Here is an 18,429-nt window from a genome sequence, read left to right as displayed (position 1 = left end):
TATATTTTGCAATGGTAAAACCATTGCTAAAAAATTTTTATTTGTTGCAATGATAAGTTGCTAGAACAATTTTATTTGTTGCAATGATATGTGGCCAGAACTTTAGTGACGCAAATTATATTCGTAAAACATTTACAACGAAACATCTATTGCTAATAATTTTTAAAAATATTATATTCATATTTAATAAACTACATCTGTATAAGATTTATTTCTCATTTAGGAAACAAATACCCTATTTGGTTGAACCCAACTGGATACTTCTTTTAGGGTAAAGTCAAATTGCCACTTGATAATACCTCATCCAAAACGTTTTCTACATTTCAGGATGCACCCAAAAAACACTGTTCTAAACCAGAACTGCGATATTTGATGCTGCTAACTTGCATTGTTCCTATAGAGGCACAGGTTCATCATTTTGGCCAGAACCAAGGTCAGGAATCATATTTAGGACCTTCATCAGAAATGTATATGTGAATGCATCTTCTTGAAGCTTCTCAAATCTGTACACAAAAAATTGTCGCATCAGAAGTGATTAAGAATATCTGCAAGTAGTTACTGCTAGCATCACAAGTATAATTATAGTCGTTGAAAATGTGTTAGCATCATTATAAAGCAATATCATCATCGCAAGTTAAAACTTGGATGAGTTCTTTCTAGTTTTTTCCACATCTATTGGGGCTACCAGAAGTGCGTAAAAATGGCATCTGAAGTGGTTTTAAAAGAATTGGACAGCAAGAAAACATCGTTGACCAAGGTAGTGGAGCAATTAAATCAAAACAATTTATGAGACGAGCTGAAAATGAAAAAGCAGGACTTTTTGTCAATTTAAGGTTGAAAATAAAAAAAAAATTATCAATTTAAAATCAAAGACAAAATATTTGTAGATCTGAAGTTTGACTGCCAAGAGTCAGGTAAAAAATGATCCCTGTCGCTAAAGGGGCCTATAAAAGCGCCAGAATTTTTTCTTTTTTTAATTATTAATATATTATAATAATATTATTTATTAATTTAATAATATTATTTATATTATATGTTTACAATAATAAATGTTTTTATAATTTTAATACATTAATATTTAATAGATTTTATTATTAATATTTAAATAAAAAATTATTGATATTATATAATTTCAAAGTTATAAAATTAATATTATGTTGCAATTATAAAAACAATTCAGTTGCAATTATAAATAGTTATTATATTTTATAAAAATATTTTTAATATATAAGAGTGTTATAAATGTTAATAGCAAAATGACTACATACAAAAATATTTAAAATTATAATATTATTTTGCTATCAAACGTATACCAAATCACTTCATTGAATTAATTACTTAATTTTCATATAATATTTATAATTATTATATTATCTTACTATCAAATGTTATATGAGAATACTAAATTATTTATAATTTATCAAAAAAAATAAATTAATTAAATATATTGTCTATAAAAGATCAAGTGATTGCATCCCACATCTAATCACAGCATAATGTTATTTAAATTAAAAATATTATTAACCTTATATAATTTCAGTGTCATAAAATTAATATTATTCTATTTTATGTAGAGTGCCATAAAATTAATATTATTCTATGATTATATATGAAATTTAATTCTTATAATTTTAATATTTATATATAAATTAAAAATATTATTAAACCTTATATAATTTTAGTGTCATAAAATTAATATTATTATGTAATTATGTAATACTGCACAATAACAATCCAATAAAAAATAAATTTAATTCTTATAATTTTAAAAATTTATATTAATTAATTAATTAATTAATTAATCTATTTTTTTATTAATTATTTAATTCAGTGCTATATATTTAATAACAGAATAATATTATAATTCTAAATATTTTTTTTGCAGTTTTCTTTTTCATTAATTTTTATATATTAAAAATAATAAAATATATAAAATATAATAATTACATATCAATAAATTTATAACCAATAAATAAAATTATAATTAGTATTATTTAATTATAATATTATTATAATAATATATTAAAATTAATAAAATATATTATAAAAAATTTATCATAATAAAAAATATAATATAAATAAAATTATTAAATTAATATAATATAAAAATAATATATTAATTAATTAATATAATTATAATATTTTAATAATTAAAAGATAAAAAAAATTAAATCATAGCCGCGCCACGCCATTCTTAAAAAATATTTTATCTCCACAAATATTTTATCTTTTGAACCTAAATTGACAAATTTTTTTAATTTTCAACCTAAATTGACAAAATGCCGCCGAAAATAATACAAAGACAATGCAACCAGCCCCATTTAAATGCTCCATCTTTACAGCTTCTCTTTTTCCCTAAGAACCCAAAACTTCACACCCAAGCACATTTAGAAGAACACTTCAAGAAACTATCTGAATGGGCAGTGCACATGACCCCATGCAACAAAGAAGAGGGGAGAAATCCTACCTCTAAATTGGGAAGTGGAAAGCTACTAGCTTTTAAAATATAAGAAAATAGAACATACCTTCCTGACTTTGAAAAATGCCCAGCACTTAGTTCACATTTGAACAACAGCACATTATGATCAGTTTTCATATCCCTCAGCTTTGCCACAAATTTTGCTGGTTCTGAATACATAACCCTTGGATCTGCCAAAGTTCATCAGACAGAGTTTAGACTAAATGATAAGGTTCAAACGTTAGACGTTGTCAGACCAGATTTATGACTAGATGATAAGATTCATGCATTAGATGCTAAAAATACAATATCCATCCTCTCTGTCTATGCCTATGTAAATCTCTTTTAGATGTGCTACTTCTATTCCAAAGCCCACCAATTCTCAATGAGCTTCCTAGGATACTAAACCATGGCATGAGCAAAACAACATTTTGAACATGCACAAAATATTAGAACTTGTAATGCGATTAATTTTTTTTCCTGAAAAGTTCAAGTATTTGCAATGTAAATGATGGTGGTAAATCCACGCAGCCTTATTCACGAGGCTTGAGCCTATGGCCTCTAATATGTTAAGCAACCTCAGTGTAGCACCAGCGGTTTCCTCAAATCTAAAGAAGGCAGAAAATCAAACAAGGTTCTTATGGAAATAGTCATGCAACCTGCCAAGTGTTTGCCTTACCAATAAGTTAAGGCATGGTAGGCCATCAAGATTTTATGGAAAATCTGAATTCTGAAGGCATATTAAGTTCCCAAGTGAACACTCACCATGTAGGCCAGCTGTGACAAGTATGTGGGGATAATTTTGATGCTTAACCTGTACAAAACAAGATTGTGTTGCGGCATCATTAGAAAAGAAAATTAATGCTAATCTTAAAAAATGCTGGCTTGTTATCCTTTTTAAATAGAACCAAATATTGGTTTTTCTAATTTCTAACTTCATGATTTGTGGGAAACTGATAAAGAATACGAGGAAACATTTCAAAACTGCAAGATACTCGCATTATCAACAGGGGAATATGACTTCATGTAAAAGTAGAACTCCTCCTTCCGAGGGTCTCCCCATTCCTGAAACAACAACAAGAGACCAGATATCAGATCAAGGTCAGGAATGAAACAGCACCGAGTCGTTGCATAACCAAGTACCAGTCTATCTCTATTTTAACTGTTACAGAGTGATGATAAAAGGTATAAACCCTGTTAAACAACCATACCAAAAGGAAATAAGAAGTATGTCCATATTCTATCTTCTAGAAAGAATTAAGACTGCAAACCATGATATCAAAACACATGCCAATAGGATGATGTAAAGTTGTAAACCAAACATGAAAGATGCTGACTAAACTGATGTGTAATCTGAAAACTCTAATACTTGATTCATCAAATATGATATGAATATCACATTCCACATAAATGTATCACCACCAAGCTTCAAATTCTAAAAACCACAGGCCATTGCTTTGTGCAATGTTAGAAATCTTGCTTTCAATATCCACAATAGTGCAGATGCAAGTCTTGAAAACAGTTGCACAATGAAAAAGAGCAATGGCCTCTAGCAATAGGAAATGACCTTTTCTTATATAGCTAAAAGTTTCAGAATAATTAAAATTGAAGAAAAGGAATACCTCCCACTCTTCAGTTGTAAGAGGGATACTTGGATCAAGCATAGTAGTCAGAACATCCACAAAAGGTACCCCGACAATAGCAGCCTTGAACAAATCAGGCCTCATATTAAGAACAGAACCAATGAGCAATCCCCCTGCACTCCTTCCTTCAATGCACAATTTTTCCTTTGAACAGTACTTCTGTTCTATTAAATACTCTGCACAAGTAATGAAATCTGTGAAAGTATTTTTTTTCTTTAAGAACTTTCCATTCTCATACCACTGCCTCCCCATTTCACCACCTCCACAGATGTGAGCTATTGCAAAGATAAAGCCACGATCCAGTAAAGACAGCCTTGATGCCTTAAACTTGGGATCTATGCTCATCTATTTACGACAAATAATTCTATTAAGCAAGTTTGAACAGATTCTCGTAATACAAGTCAAATTAGAAATTCAACATCTTAATGCAAGAATGAAAAGGAAAGCCTCAGATCAAAGTTTCATAAGGGCGAATTCTGTATCCTATTTGGATCACAACTGATACATGTGAAGATTTGGGATGGAGGAGCTGATTTTGGAATTTGGAAGTTTTTGGCTTCATAAGGAATGCCTCATGCAAAACAGTTTAAACACAATGTTTTCAGCGGGTCGCGGGGGGGGGGGGGGGGTGGTTAACAATTATTTTTTTAATATGATATGTCTTACTGTGCAATTAAAATTTCTCATGAAACAGGAATATAAAGGTGATCCAATGGAACATGTGGATGCAACAGTCAGCACAGTCTTCAATTTTAAAAAGGAAATACTAGAACAACAGATATAAAACTCATGTCCACTTAACTATTCCTAAATCACAATAATCAAGGCAAGAAACATGAGATGACATGAACAGGTTCTACTTTTAATCATGCTTAAATACTAACATAAGAACCAACCATTGGCAGCACACACTGCTTTTTACATTAGGAGCAACAATTTTATTCCATCTGTTCTCATATTACCTCATATGAACCATAGCCATAAAGCAGTAATGGATGAGACCCATCAAGTTTCACAATATCCTTCTTGTAAACAATTGACAAAGGAATTTGGGTGCCATCTGAAGCTTTAGCCCATTTTCTTTCAGTAACATAATTACATGAATCAAAACCTCCCAAGACCTGAATAAAATGGTGAAAAGAGATAATAAGTGATCATCAGATGACAATTTCCATACAATAAAACAGCAATAACACCAACGATTAAGCTTTAATCCCAAATTAGTTAGAGTTGGCTATATAAAATTATAAATACTTCGTCACAGTATTTGACAATTTACAATTGAGATACTATTTATTTCTTACTGAAAGTAACTTGATTTGAACCATTAAAAATTTAAAGATGACACAAACCACTGCAGCTAATGTCCGCCGTGATCAAACTGTTACTTCTGTTCGTACCTTTTGTCTGTAGGCCAAATAACATAAACACACAAGCAGCAAGCCACTTGATAGATTATTTGTCTTGCAGATGATTCTCTCTTGATTCTTTTCTTGCTCTTCTATAGCAATGCTCCCTATCCTTAAAGCTTTTTACCCTCTAGGTTGGTGCCCATTATGATCCCTTAAGTTTAATGGGATTTTCCACACAAGAAAAAAAAACTAGGGAAAGACGTTTGAAAGTTATGGGTATATTAAATAATCAAGACTATATTGAGATTACAAAGACATGTATTATTTTAACAAAGAGAGAACAAAGACATGTATTACACAAAATCTCATGCATGCAATGTATGTACAAATATAGAAACATAGATAAATGGGAAACTATAACTTACTATTAACATTGTCCAAGAGTTTCTCCAAATACACAAAGTAAATTTAACATTCAAACAAACAAGTTGTGAAAAATTTGTTTGTTATTAATTTTACAAGAATATCCCACACAAGGAAATACAGATTAAAAGCAAAGCAAAAAAGAAAAGAACAAGAAAAAAAATACTCAATAATTTTGTAATGCCTAACATACTGGGAAATTTTGTTTAGATGATAACGATTTTTTCCTTCTAAAAAGGCCTGATGTAAAAGATTAGGTAAGGCCACTGCGCCTCAAGTTACACTCATGTACCACAAAAGCAATTTATTAACTTACTGTTTCAATCTTCTTCAGAACAGAACTGCCTGTATTCATATCATATTCGTACACAGAATGAGGTGTCCTCAACGAGCTATAGGAAAACCTCAAAATGCTGGAAGAGAACTCCGATTCTTCTGAATCCACACAATAAACAGGGTCAATGAAGTCAACAACACGGCCTCCTTTAAGACTTGTAAGTGGCTCATCAACAGCTGGAAGGTGATATGCTGTTATTTTGGGCAGACCATTTTCACGCTCATACACAGCCAGATGGTCAGCAAAAAGTTGTACATCCCAAATTTTTATACTGGAAGCTCCAATAATAAGCATAATGAGAAAAAAATCACAATTGAATGTACTATATAAGGGCTGTGGAAACTAGCAGATATAAAGTTGCATTGCACAAAACAGCAACAAACATCTCAACAATGAATATATGCAATTTCAGACATCATGGGTTCCAGGTGAACCTCATTGTTTATCCAATAAAAAATTAAAATCTGAAAAAATCGTAATATTGTAAGGAAGTCAATCTCACCTTTCCCTGTGAGGAATAAGAACTGTAGTTGCAGAAATGTCATTTACTGGACAGACTAGGAGCTCTGAATTGAAAAGCTCATCAGTTCTCCTCCGAATAAAGAAGTGTTTTCCACGATGGCCGACTGATGTATCAATGCCATCTACACGAGGTGTCAAAATCTTGGCACCATTTTCAGGCATGGAAACATCAATATAGAATACAAACCTTGTATTTCGGCTGTCAGACACAACAAACAAGTACTTTTCACTCTCTGAGGCTTGAAGATCCAAACAAAACTTATCATCTTTCTCGTGATAAAGGGAAAAGTCACTAGATTGATCTGTCCCCAACTTATGCAACCACGCCTAGAAAATCAAACCAAGCCACCTCCAGGTCAATATATAAAAAAAGCATAAGGTAAAAATAGAGTTCTATTTGAAAAGGAAAGCTAAAAGCAAAGAACTCATGTTGTGACTTCCATTTACTATGACCATTGAAACCAAAAAATGACCTCTGACTCATTGCAATAGTAAGCATGCCCAATAAGGCCACAGGAAAATTTCAAAAAAAAAGAAAACCTTGGACTTGGCACATTAATTTTATGAGGAGAGGTGCTGAAGAGATGTGATGTGCATGTTGTATGAGCAAGAGGGTTATGGTGCAAGAAAAGAACCAAGAGCCACAAGATGCAAAACTCTAAGCATATAGAAAAACAGAAGTCTCTCAATAAACATGTACACAGCTGTAGCAATAATCAGTTTTCTTCACAACTTGGAAGGGGTGATTGCCGGGACCAATTACTTTAGTTTTTCAATGATGAAGCAATCAGTACTAGAGATAGGACTCAAAATACAATAGAAATACCTTATCAGCCCGATGTATCTCATCCATTGTGATATAAACTAAAAACTCATTGCCAGCCCACTCAAGAGAAGACGTTACACCTGTCAGAGGCTTCCCAACAGGATTACGAGTCTCCACATCAATGACATAAACAGTGTAAATTTCATCTCCCTTGGTGTCTTCTGCATATGCAACCAGTTTATGATTTGGACTAACCTGGAAAAAGGGTTGGAAAGTCAAATCTTTAAGTAAATAGGAATGAGCAAAACAAAAATGAGAATATTTTTTATCTATTAAATGAAAATAAGTGGCCAAATTAACCTTGAAAGCACCAATACTGTAATATTCATGCCCTTGAGCCTTGACATTCTCATCCAGTATAACATACTCGGGAGGATCATTAGGTCCTGTTGGCATTACATCATGGACTGAAGGTTGAACTTCCTTGTTAGATACATAGCGTCGGCAATGTTGAACATACTCTTTGCCTTCCAAAGTCCTTGTATAGTAGTAGTAAGGGCCTTTTCTTCTGGGTGCAGATATGTCATCCTCCTTGATTCGCCCTCTTATTTCAGCCAAGACATGCTGCTCAAATTGTTTTGTTGCTGAAATGTTAAACAGAAGTAATCTCAACATGAATGTTGTACAACTTGTCATTTTCTCATAAATCAGGAATTTCGATACATCTCTAACTGAGATGCAAAGAGAAATAAATTATTTCATTAAAGAATAGAAGAACGGAAAACTTGTGGTAAATTATTTGAATATAATCCATTAATCTTCATATTTAAGTATGAGACATGATTTAGCTATGACTACAAAGTAGCAACCAGAAAGAAGTCTACAAGTGCAGAGCAAAGAGAAGTAAATCAGTGTTTATGCCAAGCGGTCATTTTCAGGATCTTATTAATAGAACAAAGGTGGAGGAACTCACCTAAAAGGTTAAATCAGTGCAGTTGAAATGCAAAATCAAAGAATTCATACTTCATCTTAATTCAAAAAATGTACTATATATATATAAGCCGGTCTCCAATTGGAATAGTCTATGAACAATGTTCCAATTGGAGGACTGATTTTTACTTCTTTGCCCCTGTAGCAACAACAATATCTCTCTAGAATTAGTCCACATGGCTCCTTTATGTTTGTTTCACGCTATCGAATTTTTTGGTCTTCATATTAGCTCCTTTGGTGTTCTCCATGTGCTCCTATTTACCTGAGGGACTCCCATGCAAAACGATGTCATGTCCATGTGATCATATTTGCGTAGCCCTTCTGAATGGGACAGAGAGGAGAAGCTTCTTTTGCTTGTAGAGATGAGAGAGAGAGAGAGGGCTTTCCGGTGAGCTCTATCCATGGTTGATGAGTGCAGATGAACCAGCATGACCTGCACATCTTCCAATGCTCCAGTAGCAACGAACTGCGGCAGCACTGCGACTTCAAAGCCCAATTCCAGTGATTCAGATATCTTGATTTGGAGTCCATAAAAGCTGAAGATTTGTTCTGCCCTCACAAGCCCCTAGAGAGCATCAGAGATTTTGGATTATCCTTGAGAGATATGCAACGATGTCTCAAGGTCTGGATAGATATGTTTAGATGGCTTCTGATGATTAGTTTCGGTGAGATTATGAAACTCTCTTGAGCAATCATAGGTTCATACTACTATTCGATGGCCTAATGAATCTAGATCAAACACAAAAAACTTTGCCTTTTATTCGACATTAATAATTTCTCCGATCAAGTTCTCAAGCTCCAGATTGTTCCCGATCTGCATGAGTTTTAGCCCAATACACTTTCTTTCTTCATTTCTTTTTCCGGCATTCTCTATACTTTGATCAACTTTTCCTTTGCCATACCAATTAAAGAGGCAATGAGTAGATCGGTATTCCTAATGTCCTATCATGTGCGATTAGAAAAAGAGGTAAATTTCTCCAGCATTTCCTCTATATTTTCTCTTCTTTATTTTTCTTTTATACTTGCTAAAAAAAGGAATCAATAAATGTAATATTCATTGCTTTGTAAGAAAAATTAATGGTTTTGATAATTAACCCAACTGTTTAAGTACTGGTCATTGCGTATACCAAAAAAGCTGAAGAAAACCGTTTTTGATATAGCTTGACTTCTGCTTCATTTTGCTGATTGGTTTGTTCTTTAAAATTTAAGTACAAGCATACCTCTCCTGTCAAGTGAAGACTGTCAATTCATATTCATTTCCAGCCTTTAAAGTTCTTAGACACTCTTTAGCTTCTTAGTGAATCCAATTTATGGCAGATGGCTTTGGTTTCTCATTTGTTTCTTTTTGGTTTTAATATGTTTGATGTTACTATATTAGTGTTGGGTAATAGGTCTGTTTCATTTTCGAATATAGTCGTCAATCATGATATTTTGTTCTTTTGCTGCTTATATTGGTCTAAAATTTTATGGGTTAGCTGAGGTGTTTTATTTTTACTTTTTATTTGACATTGGAATCATTTTGTTTCATTCCATTATAGACACTCATGGATCTTTATCCACTTTAAGATGGCACAAGAAGAGAATATAAGAGAGGGAATAAATTGGAGCTATGTTCAATTTGTAGACAAACATGATGTTTTGGATCTCATTGAGAAGGTACTGCTAATCTGAATTTCAATGGGAAAATGCTTAAAACTTTGTCCTTTATGTCTTCTTATTATGATTTTGAGTTCATTTGTTCGGAATCTGGTATTGAAAATTTGAAAACAGTAATTTAGATAAATTATGGTGAACTTTATTTCTGCTTCTTAATTTCTTCACATACAAAATACAATCTAGTATATAATTTGTCTGAGCATCAGATTGCTGATGTATTTGATTCTTAGACTTGCTGATGTATTTGCTTCTTAGACATTACTTACAATTGTAGGCTATCATTTGTAGTTAGGACCTTCCTAATTTGCTGCAGGTTCTAGCATAAACATAGCAAGAAGTTATGCCTTCACTTATTATAAACTATTTGGGAAGTTATTTAGAGTAATATCTTTTCTTGAGAGGCTATTGTCAAATATCTTTAATATTTGTATATATTGACCTCAAGAGAAATGTTGCTACTAATATGGTTAAACTTATATAAATTTTGGGGATTCTTTTTTTCTTGTATCTGCATTAACATGAAGTGTAGCAAGCTTGGTTTCCCTAAATTACCTACTTCTTAAGGCTAATAGACTATACTAGATAGTGCAATACTAAGTGCCAGTTTATTGCCATGTCTGCAGCATCACAGTAAAAAATAATGTTGCTTTTGAATCATTTTATTTATTTATGTTGTTGTCTTATTCTAAGAATAATGATGTTCTACATAACATGACCCTGTCTCAATTCTTCTCTTCTGCTGAGAACAAAACCCAGCAAAACTCATAATAGCAATTATATTTAAGTAAATTATCTTCTTTACAACACGGTTAACTTTTTCCTTTGCTTTGCATGCTGCACAGCTATGACAATGGTTTGAGCTTGCATGATGCTTAGGAATACAAAGCAAGAATAGCAAACTACCCTCTTATTAGACATTGTGTCCACTACAGAAGCTACAATTATCCAAGAAAAAAGAGGATGTCAGTGTTGAAGAAATCAAATTCTTTCAAATTATTTTAAATATGAGGTCAGCATAATAGATTTAGTTGCATTGTACAATTCAAAGGATATACAGCGACTGAAAGGATGCTTAAACTTAGAGTTTTAATTTCCTTTTTGATGAAATTGGAATTTTTCCTTTTAATACTTTGACTGTTGACACACTCACTTTGGTTAGCATTGAGAGCAGGAGTTAGTATTCTATAACTTTTATTATCTATTAATTTCAAAAAGATTTTAGGTTTGTTACTTATATTCCTACACCTATTATTCTTTTCTTGGCTTCTCAGGAACATGTGATATAGCAAGCACAATACGAGTCCCACAATCATGATATGATGTTTGCATTGGGCACCTGAGCCTAGATCCTTTGGCTCTAGATAAATCATAGGGCACTGGACGACTGAACCAACATCTTCAGCACTGGTCCGGATACATAGGGCAGGTCGGGTCGCCCGCAGGCTTAGGTCCAGTAAGGATAAGTCCAGCCCGGTGACGTGACATGAGGAAGGACAGCAGACCCAGTTAGTTCGCAGCCCTGCCCGCATGCGCGCCGGGGGAAATTAAATGGCCGTCTGGCGAGGAGAGAGCCTTTGACACCTTCATACGTATAGACCTGAATGACAGGGACAGGTGGCACTGTAGCAAAGAGGCCGTTAGGCGTCACTATTAAACAAATGGAAAGGAATAAAGGGGGAGAACATCTTACACTCCATCTAAGTTTACACCACTAATGTAAATCCTATTCTCTAGATCTCATAACATCAATGGACAATTTTTTTTTCCTTTCATTGATTAGTTGTCGACAATGTTGACTAGAGAGTAGTAGTGACCTTTCACATTGTTGATGAGCTACCTCAGGTTACAAATTTTTATTAGACTTTTTTGTTGTCTGAGCTAAAGATTGAAATCTAAATTGTAAAAAGATAATATTTGTTGTTGTTTCACAATAGAGATTGCAACCTATTTATACATAAGAGACGGTATTTAAACAGAAAGGAAAATCAAGCCTATGATTATACAATCCCTAAGATTAAGCAACTGACCCATCTATTAATATTTACTTCCTATATTAATATATTTACTTTCTATAACTTATAACACTCCCCCTCAAGTTGGATCATAAATGTTAATCATGCCCAACTTGTTACGTATATAATCAACTCAAGTCCCATTTAGAGCTTTAGTGAAAATATCTCCTAATTGTTCTCCAGTTTGGATATGTCCTGTTGATATTATCTTTTGTTGGACCTTTTCACGAACAAAATGACAATCAATCTCGATGTGTTTAGTCCTCTCGTGAAATACTGGATTAGAGGCAAGGTGTGATAATCAAGATTTCACAAACGGCTTGTGCCATAGCTCGATATTCAGATTCACCACTAGAACGGGAGACCACATTTTGCTTCTTACTTTTCCATGAGACCAAGTTACCTCCCACAAAAACACAATACCCAGTAATTGACTTCTTATCAACTTTCGAGCCTCCCCAATCAGCATCACAAAAGCATTCAATATTTGAGTGCCCATGGTTACCATAGAATAGGCCTCGCCCTGGCCCCTTTAAGGTAACAAATAATCTGTCCTAAAGCATCCCACTGGGCAATAGTAGGAGAAGACATAAACTGACTTACCACACTCACTGAATATGCAATATCAAGACGAGTCACCGTCAAATAATTCAGCTTGCCAACTAATTTTTATACATTTCAGGATCTGCAAATGGCTCACTGTCTTCTGTGGTAAGTTGAAGGTTAGGGGTCATTGGGGCACTACAAGGCTTAGCACCCAATTTTCCAGTTTCTACCAACAAATCAAGAACATGTTTTCTTTGAGATAAGAAGATGCCTTTCTTACACAACATAACTTCGATTCCCAATAAATATTTCAAGGAACCCAAATCCTTTGTATGAAACTGTGTTTTAAGAAATTCTTTTAGGGAAGTGATGCCAGCAATGTTACTTCCTGTAATAACGATATCATCCACATATACTACAAGCAGAATTACTCCACTATCAAAATTTCTATAAAACACTGAGTGATCACACTTACTCATCTTCATTCCAAACTGTTGGACCACCTCACTAAACCTGCCAAACCATGCCCAAGGACTCTGTTTCAAGCCATAAAGCGATTTTCGAAGTCTACAAACCTTACCTGACTCCCTCTGAGCAACAAAACTAGGTGGTTGCTCAATATAAATCTCCTCCTGAAGATCACCATGAAGAAAAGCATTTTTAATATCCAATTGATGCAAAGGCCAATCATGAGTAGCCGCCAAGGAAATAAACAATCGGACAGATGCGAGCTTGGCAACTGGGGAGAATGTATCAGAATAGTCAACTCCATAAATTTGTGCATAACCTTTGGCCACTAAACGGACCTTGAGGCGAGCTATAGATCCATCAGGGTTTACTTTCACTGCAAACACCCATTTGCACCCAATAGCCCGCTTTCCTGGGGGCCCTCTTCCATTGCAGCACGCAAATCAGGATGGGACAAAGCCTCAATAACAGTTTTGAGAATTGAAATAGAATCTAAAGCAGTGACAAAACAATGAGAAGAGGAGGATAATTGATCATAAGAGACACAAGATGAAATAGGATAAGTGCAAGTATGTTTACCTTTGCGAAAAGCAATGGGCAAATCCAAATCAGACAGTGAAGGATCAGTGGGAGCAAGATCGGTCGACGAAGAAGCGGGTAGCGGAACGGAGTCAGAATCCTCTAAGCGTCTGGAATACACATGAAAGATGGGAGGGCGACCTGGCACATGAGTGAAAGGTGTAGGAGTAGTCTGAGGAGACAGAGAGCGAACAGTGTATAACAAGAGGTCATCTTCCTTCTCCTAGGTGTTATAAACAGATGATGGCGGAAAAAACGGAGTGGACTCAAAGAATGTTACATCCGTAGACACAAGATACCGATTCAAATCAGGAGAAAAACAACGATACCCTTTCTGACGTCGAGAGTAGCCAAGGAAGACACATTTGAGTGATTTGAAATTCAATTTAGTAACCTGTGGACGAACATCACGAACAAAACAAGTACAACCAAAGATATGTGGCTCAACAGGAAACAAAGATTTAATGGGAAACAAAATATTATAAGGGATATCACCATGAAGGATGGAGGAAGGCATGCGATTGATCAAAAAACAAGCAGTGGATATAGCATCAGCCCAAAAACATTTAGGTACCTTCATTTGGAATAAAAGGGCTCTGGCTACTTCAAGAAGATGTCGATTTTTTCTTCCAGCAACTTCATTTTGTGAAGGAGTGGCAACACAAGAGGACTGTTGAAGAATCCCTTTTTATAACAAATAAGATTGAAATTCCCCAGAGAGATACTCTTTAGCGTTATCACTTTGCAATATACGGATGGAAGTATTGAATTGGGTTTGCATTTCAGCATAAAATGCACAAAAATAGAAAATAATTCTTAATGACTCTTCATTAAAAATAACCAAGTAGTACGAGAGAAATCATCAACAAAAGTAACAAAATACTTAAAGCCAGACTTAGATACAATGGGACAAGGACCCCAAACATCTGAATGGACTAATTCAAAGGGGGACGAAGCCCGTTTATTGACTCGAGACAGTGTAGGTAAACGATGATGTTTGGCAAATTGACAAGACTCACAATCTAGAATAGACAAAGAATGAAACTGTGGATATAACTTCTTCAAAGCCGAGAGAGAAGGATGCCCCAAACGACAATGAGCATCAAAACGTGTTAAACGCGTGGAGCATACCAGAGATCGAGGAGATCGAGGTAGTTGCTGATCCAAGACGTAAAGACCCTCTGACTCACTCCCTCTACCAATAATCTGCTTTGTCGAAAGATCCTGAAAAACACAGTGATCAGGAAAGAATGAGACACAACAATTCAATGCACGAGTGAGTTTACTCACGGAAAGCAAATTAAATGCGAACTTAGGGAGACATAACACAGAGGATACAGAAAGAGAAGGGGTTAAGTTGACATGACCAGAACCCATGACAGAAGATTTAGTGCTATCAGCAAGAGTAACATAAGAAGGCAATGTATGAGACTCAAGATTGGACAAAAGGGTAGAATTACCTGACATATGATCGGTAGCACCAGAATCAATAACCTATTTGGAGAATGAAGACACAAGACATGCAGTAGAGTTACCTGACTCTGCAATTGCAGTGATAGAGGAGGAATTAGAAGATTTTAGAGATGCTGGTATTGGATGATTTGTGCACTCATCTGCAGATATCAAAATTTCCTGATCGGAAGATCCATTCAATTTGTGTTCCGTGATTTTAGTCATCATAGGAATCACATCAGTTACGGTGGTGGTTTTAACTTCGGCCGTAAGGACAACCAACCCAAAACGATAGTAACAAAAGAAACACAGAATCAGAAAACAGTACCCGGCGTGAACAGTATCATGTGAACAGTATCACGTAAATAGTGCCGATGAACAGTACTGTGAACAGTGCCAATGAACAGTACCCGAATATGAATAGTACTTAAAACACCTCCACCCAACACCCGAACGGCAAACAAACCTCAGATCTGATAAGGGGACGGTGTGGCGACTCTAACAACGGTGAGATCCAAATGTTACCCTTTATGGGTAACCCAAATTAACAGAGCCCTACGTCTCAAAAAAAAAATATAAAACTTGATGAGAGAGAAAAAATTAAATCTCTACAAGAAAGGCTCTGATACCATGTAGAAAGATAATATTTGTTATTGTTTTACAATAGATATTACAACCTATTTATACATGAGAGACGATATCTAAACAGAAAGGAAAATCAAGTCTATGATTATACAATCCCTAAAATTAAGGGACAGACCCATCTATCAATATTTACTTCCTATATTAACATATTTACTTTCTATAACTTATAACATAAATTACTCACTTTTACGTATAGTTAATTAGCACGTAACTTTTTAACATTTGGATGTTTCTGAATGGAGCTAGAAAATTGCTCATAAGAGAATTACTCATTTTGTTTGATAATTTTCATTTTCTGCACATTGCATATATAATAGAATCTATACGTCTAGATTCCTATTTCCCATATCTCTCCATATTGTCATAATACTTATTTGTTTTATTAAGTCCAAATCACATGAATAAAATATTTGGAGTAAATAACCCTGCAAAATTTCATATAATTGAAATTAATTTTGGGTGTGCTTTTAGTTAGTAGTCAATCTACTGCATGTTTAAATAAATCCATTGTTATTTAATAAAAGACTTAGTTTTCATGATCAGGCCAAAGTTAGTTTGGGTTTAGACAATTTAAGAATACAACAACTGAATTAGTAATGGCATTTTTTCCCTTGTACTCTAAACAGTAGATAGTATGAATAAAGGCAAATAAAATTCAGTATTTAATAAAAACAAATAAAAGATTATAACCAAGTAATCAGAGAGTAAAACAATTTATTTATCTGGACATTAAATGTACACATAAAAGTATTCCTTTATGCATAAATTTTAGGGATATTGGACAAAAAAATCTAAACACCAACATTTTAAATCTTGGATGGTAAAGTCAAAACTTTTCAACTTGCCACGGTTATAATCAAGAGATTAAATTAAATTTATATAAGTTAACGATAAATTGCAATATAATCCCTAAAGTTCTATTTAAATAATAAAAGTCATTAAATACATATTTTTATTACAACATTATTTTTTATTAATCTCATTATTCACTAATTATTCCCACTTTTATATAATATCTTAGATATTAATAAAAAATTAAAATATAAAAAAAAAACTTTACCATTTAAAATATACAATATTTTGTTTTATTTAGTATATTATTAATAGGAAATAAAATTTTCCAAACATATATACACAGAGTATACATATTATTTATATGTGATGTTTTATATAATATAAATTTATTTGTAATAAATATTTATTCAATATAATACATTTAATATTATATATAATAAATATAAAATATATTTAATTTCAATATAAAATTTAAATTAAAAGATTATATATTTTATTAATAATATAAGACTTGAAGTCTATATTGTTATTTACCATTAAATTCGAGGATAAATGTAAATTTGTATTTTTTTTGTCCAATACCCCTAAATTTTATATATATACATCACATTAGGGCGCAAATGGTTCTATAGCAACACCGAATAATTACATACCGCGCAATGCGGGTTATTACCTAATTAGAATTAAAATCGTACTCTGCGATTGTGAGCGACGAGAAGCATATAATATCCATGGAAAACGAATATAAAGGAGATGAGAATGTTGAGAAAGTTATACCGGACATGAAGGAGTCAGTGTAGGCATTCTCCTCTTGGAGATGGGAAAGGATCTCAAAATTGGAGCGAGAGTCGTCGCGAAGCCAGTAGTGGTGGTCCACCCTGACATCTCCAAACAACTCCATGACATGGTCCACCTTCTTGGCAACCGGCGGCGACTTCAATTTCATCGGGGTGGTTGGCGACATGGAGTAGATGTTGAGAGCAGGTGCAGGAAGAAGAGGAAATTTTTGACACGATGATGTCCGAAATGAGACGGGGAAGAGCGTCGCGTAGACGCACGCACCCTGCCGGACAGGCTGACGATTTTGGCAATAAGAGACGGTAGCAAGGGTGATAACGCAACATCCTCGTATCCCCCTTCTATATAAATAGAAAGAGGACATAGTGGATTGTATCTCCAGAGAGATAAAATTAAATAAAATTATAGTTATAATAGTCAATAATTTGAGATAATAAAAAAATATAAAAATTATGAAACTGAAAAAATATTAACTTTTTAAAATTTAATTTAATTTAATATTTTAATTATGAAAATAAAAAAAATAAATTTATTATGCAAAATGTAAGGTTTTGAATCTAAATATATATGATTGTAAATGTCTGAATTTTTATTCAATATCCCTAAAAAAATTACTTGTACCGCAACTTCTCTTATTTTAATTCAAATCTTAAATAAAAGTATCTGTAAACTTTAAAATTTTGGCCAAATGTGCAAATTAAAGTTTTGAATAATATGGCTATAAACAAGAAAGTCTTTTTAAAGTCAACGGACCAAAAAATATCTTAGTGAAGTTGAAAATAGAGTACTAGAAGAGAAATAGTAGAGTTGTTCATGCTCAGCTAGACTCAAGTCATCTTTAGCTCTATTCAAAATTTGAAAATACAGTACTAGTAGAGTTGTTCATGCTTCCGAACAAAAATAATTTCATGTTAAAAAGAAATGCGTCAGCCAATTATTTTTTATTAATCTAAAAAGATAAATGAATAGGTAACAGTAGATACGGGT

At 33.5% G+C, this 18,429-nt stretch overlaps 1 protein-coding gene across 1 annotated transcript; it reads right to left on the bottom strand.

Moving 5' to 3' along the window:
• Window positions 1-159: 159 nt before the first annotated feature.
• Window positions 160-17,821, bottom strand: LOC110626459 (protease 2). The gene is made up of 11 exons (XM_021772372.2): window positions 17,422-17,821; window positions 7,862-8,145; window positions 7,562-7,756; window positions 6,716-7,062; window positions 6,193-6,484; window positions 5,064-5,222; window positions 4,081-4,446; window positions 3,458-3,523; window positions 3,224-3,272; window positions 2,526-2,649; window positions 160-503 (listed from the first exon to the last, which is right to left on the bottom strand). The coding sequence occupies exons 1-11, from the start codon at window positions 17,804-17,806 to the stop codon at window positions 395-397; spliced, it is 2,376 nt and encodes a 791-aa protein (XP_021628064.1). The 5' UTR covers window positions 17,807-17,821; the 3' UTR covers window positions 160-394.
• Between the last annotated feature and the right edge of the window lie 608 nt (window positions 17,822-18,429).

The sequence above is a fragment of the Manihot esculenta genome, chromosome 11, assembly GCF_001659605.2.
Source record: "Manihot esculenta cultivar AM560-2 chromosome 11, M.esculenta_v8, whole genome shotgun sequence".
Classification (NCBI taxonomy): domain Eukaryota; kingdom Viridiplantae; phylum Streptophyta; class Magnoliopsida; order Malpighiales; family Euphorbiaceae; genus Manihot; species Manihot esculenta.
Note: the sequence above shows the minus strand (reverse complement) of the source record. Positions and strands in the feature narration are given on the sequence as shown.

Coding starts and splice junctions, on each gene's coding strand:
- LOC110626459 (XM_021772372.2), bottom strand. CDS start 17,806: ATGTCCTCTTTCTATTTATATAGAAGGGGGATACGAGGATGTTGCGTT. Junction 7,757..7,861: donor ACAGTATTGGTGCTTTCAAG/GTTAATTTGGCC, acceptor CCCTTTTTCCAG/GTTAGTCCAAATCATAAACT. Junction 3,524..4,080: donor TTACAACTGAAGAGTGGGAG/GTATTCCTTTTC, acceptor TTGTTGTTTCAG/GAATGGGGAGACCCTCGGAA.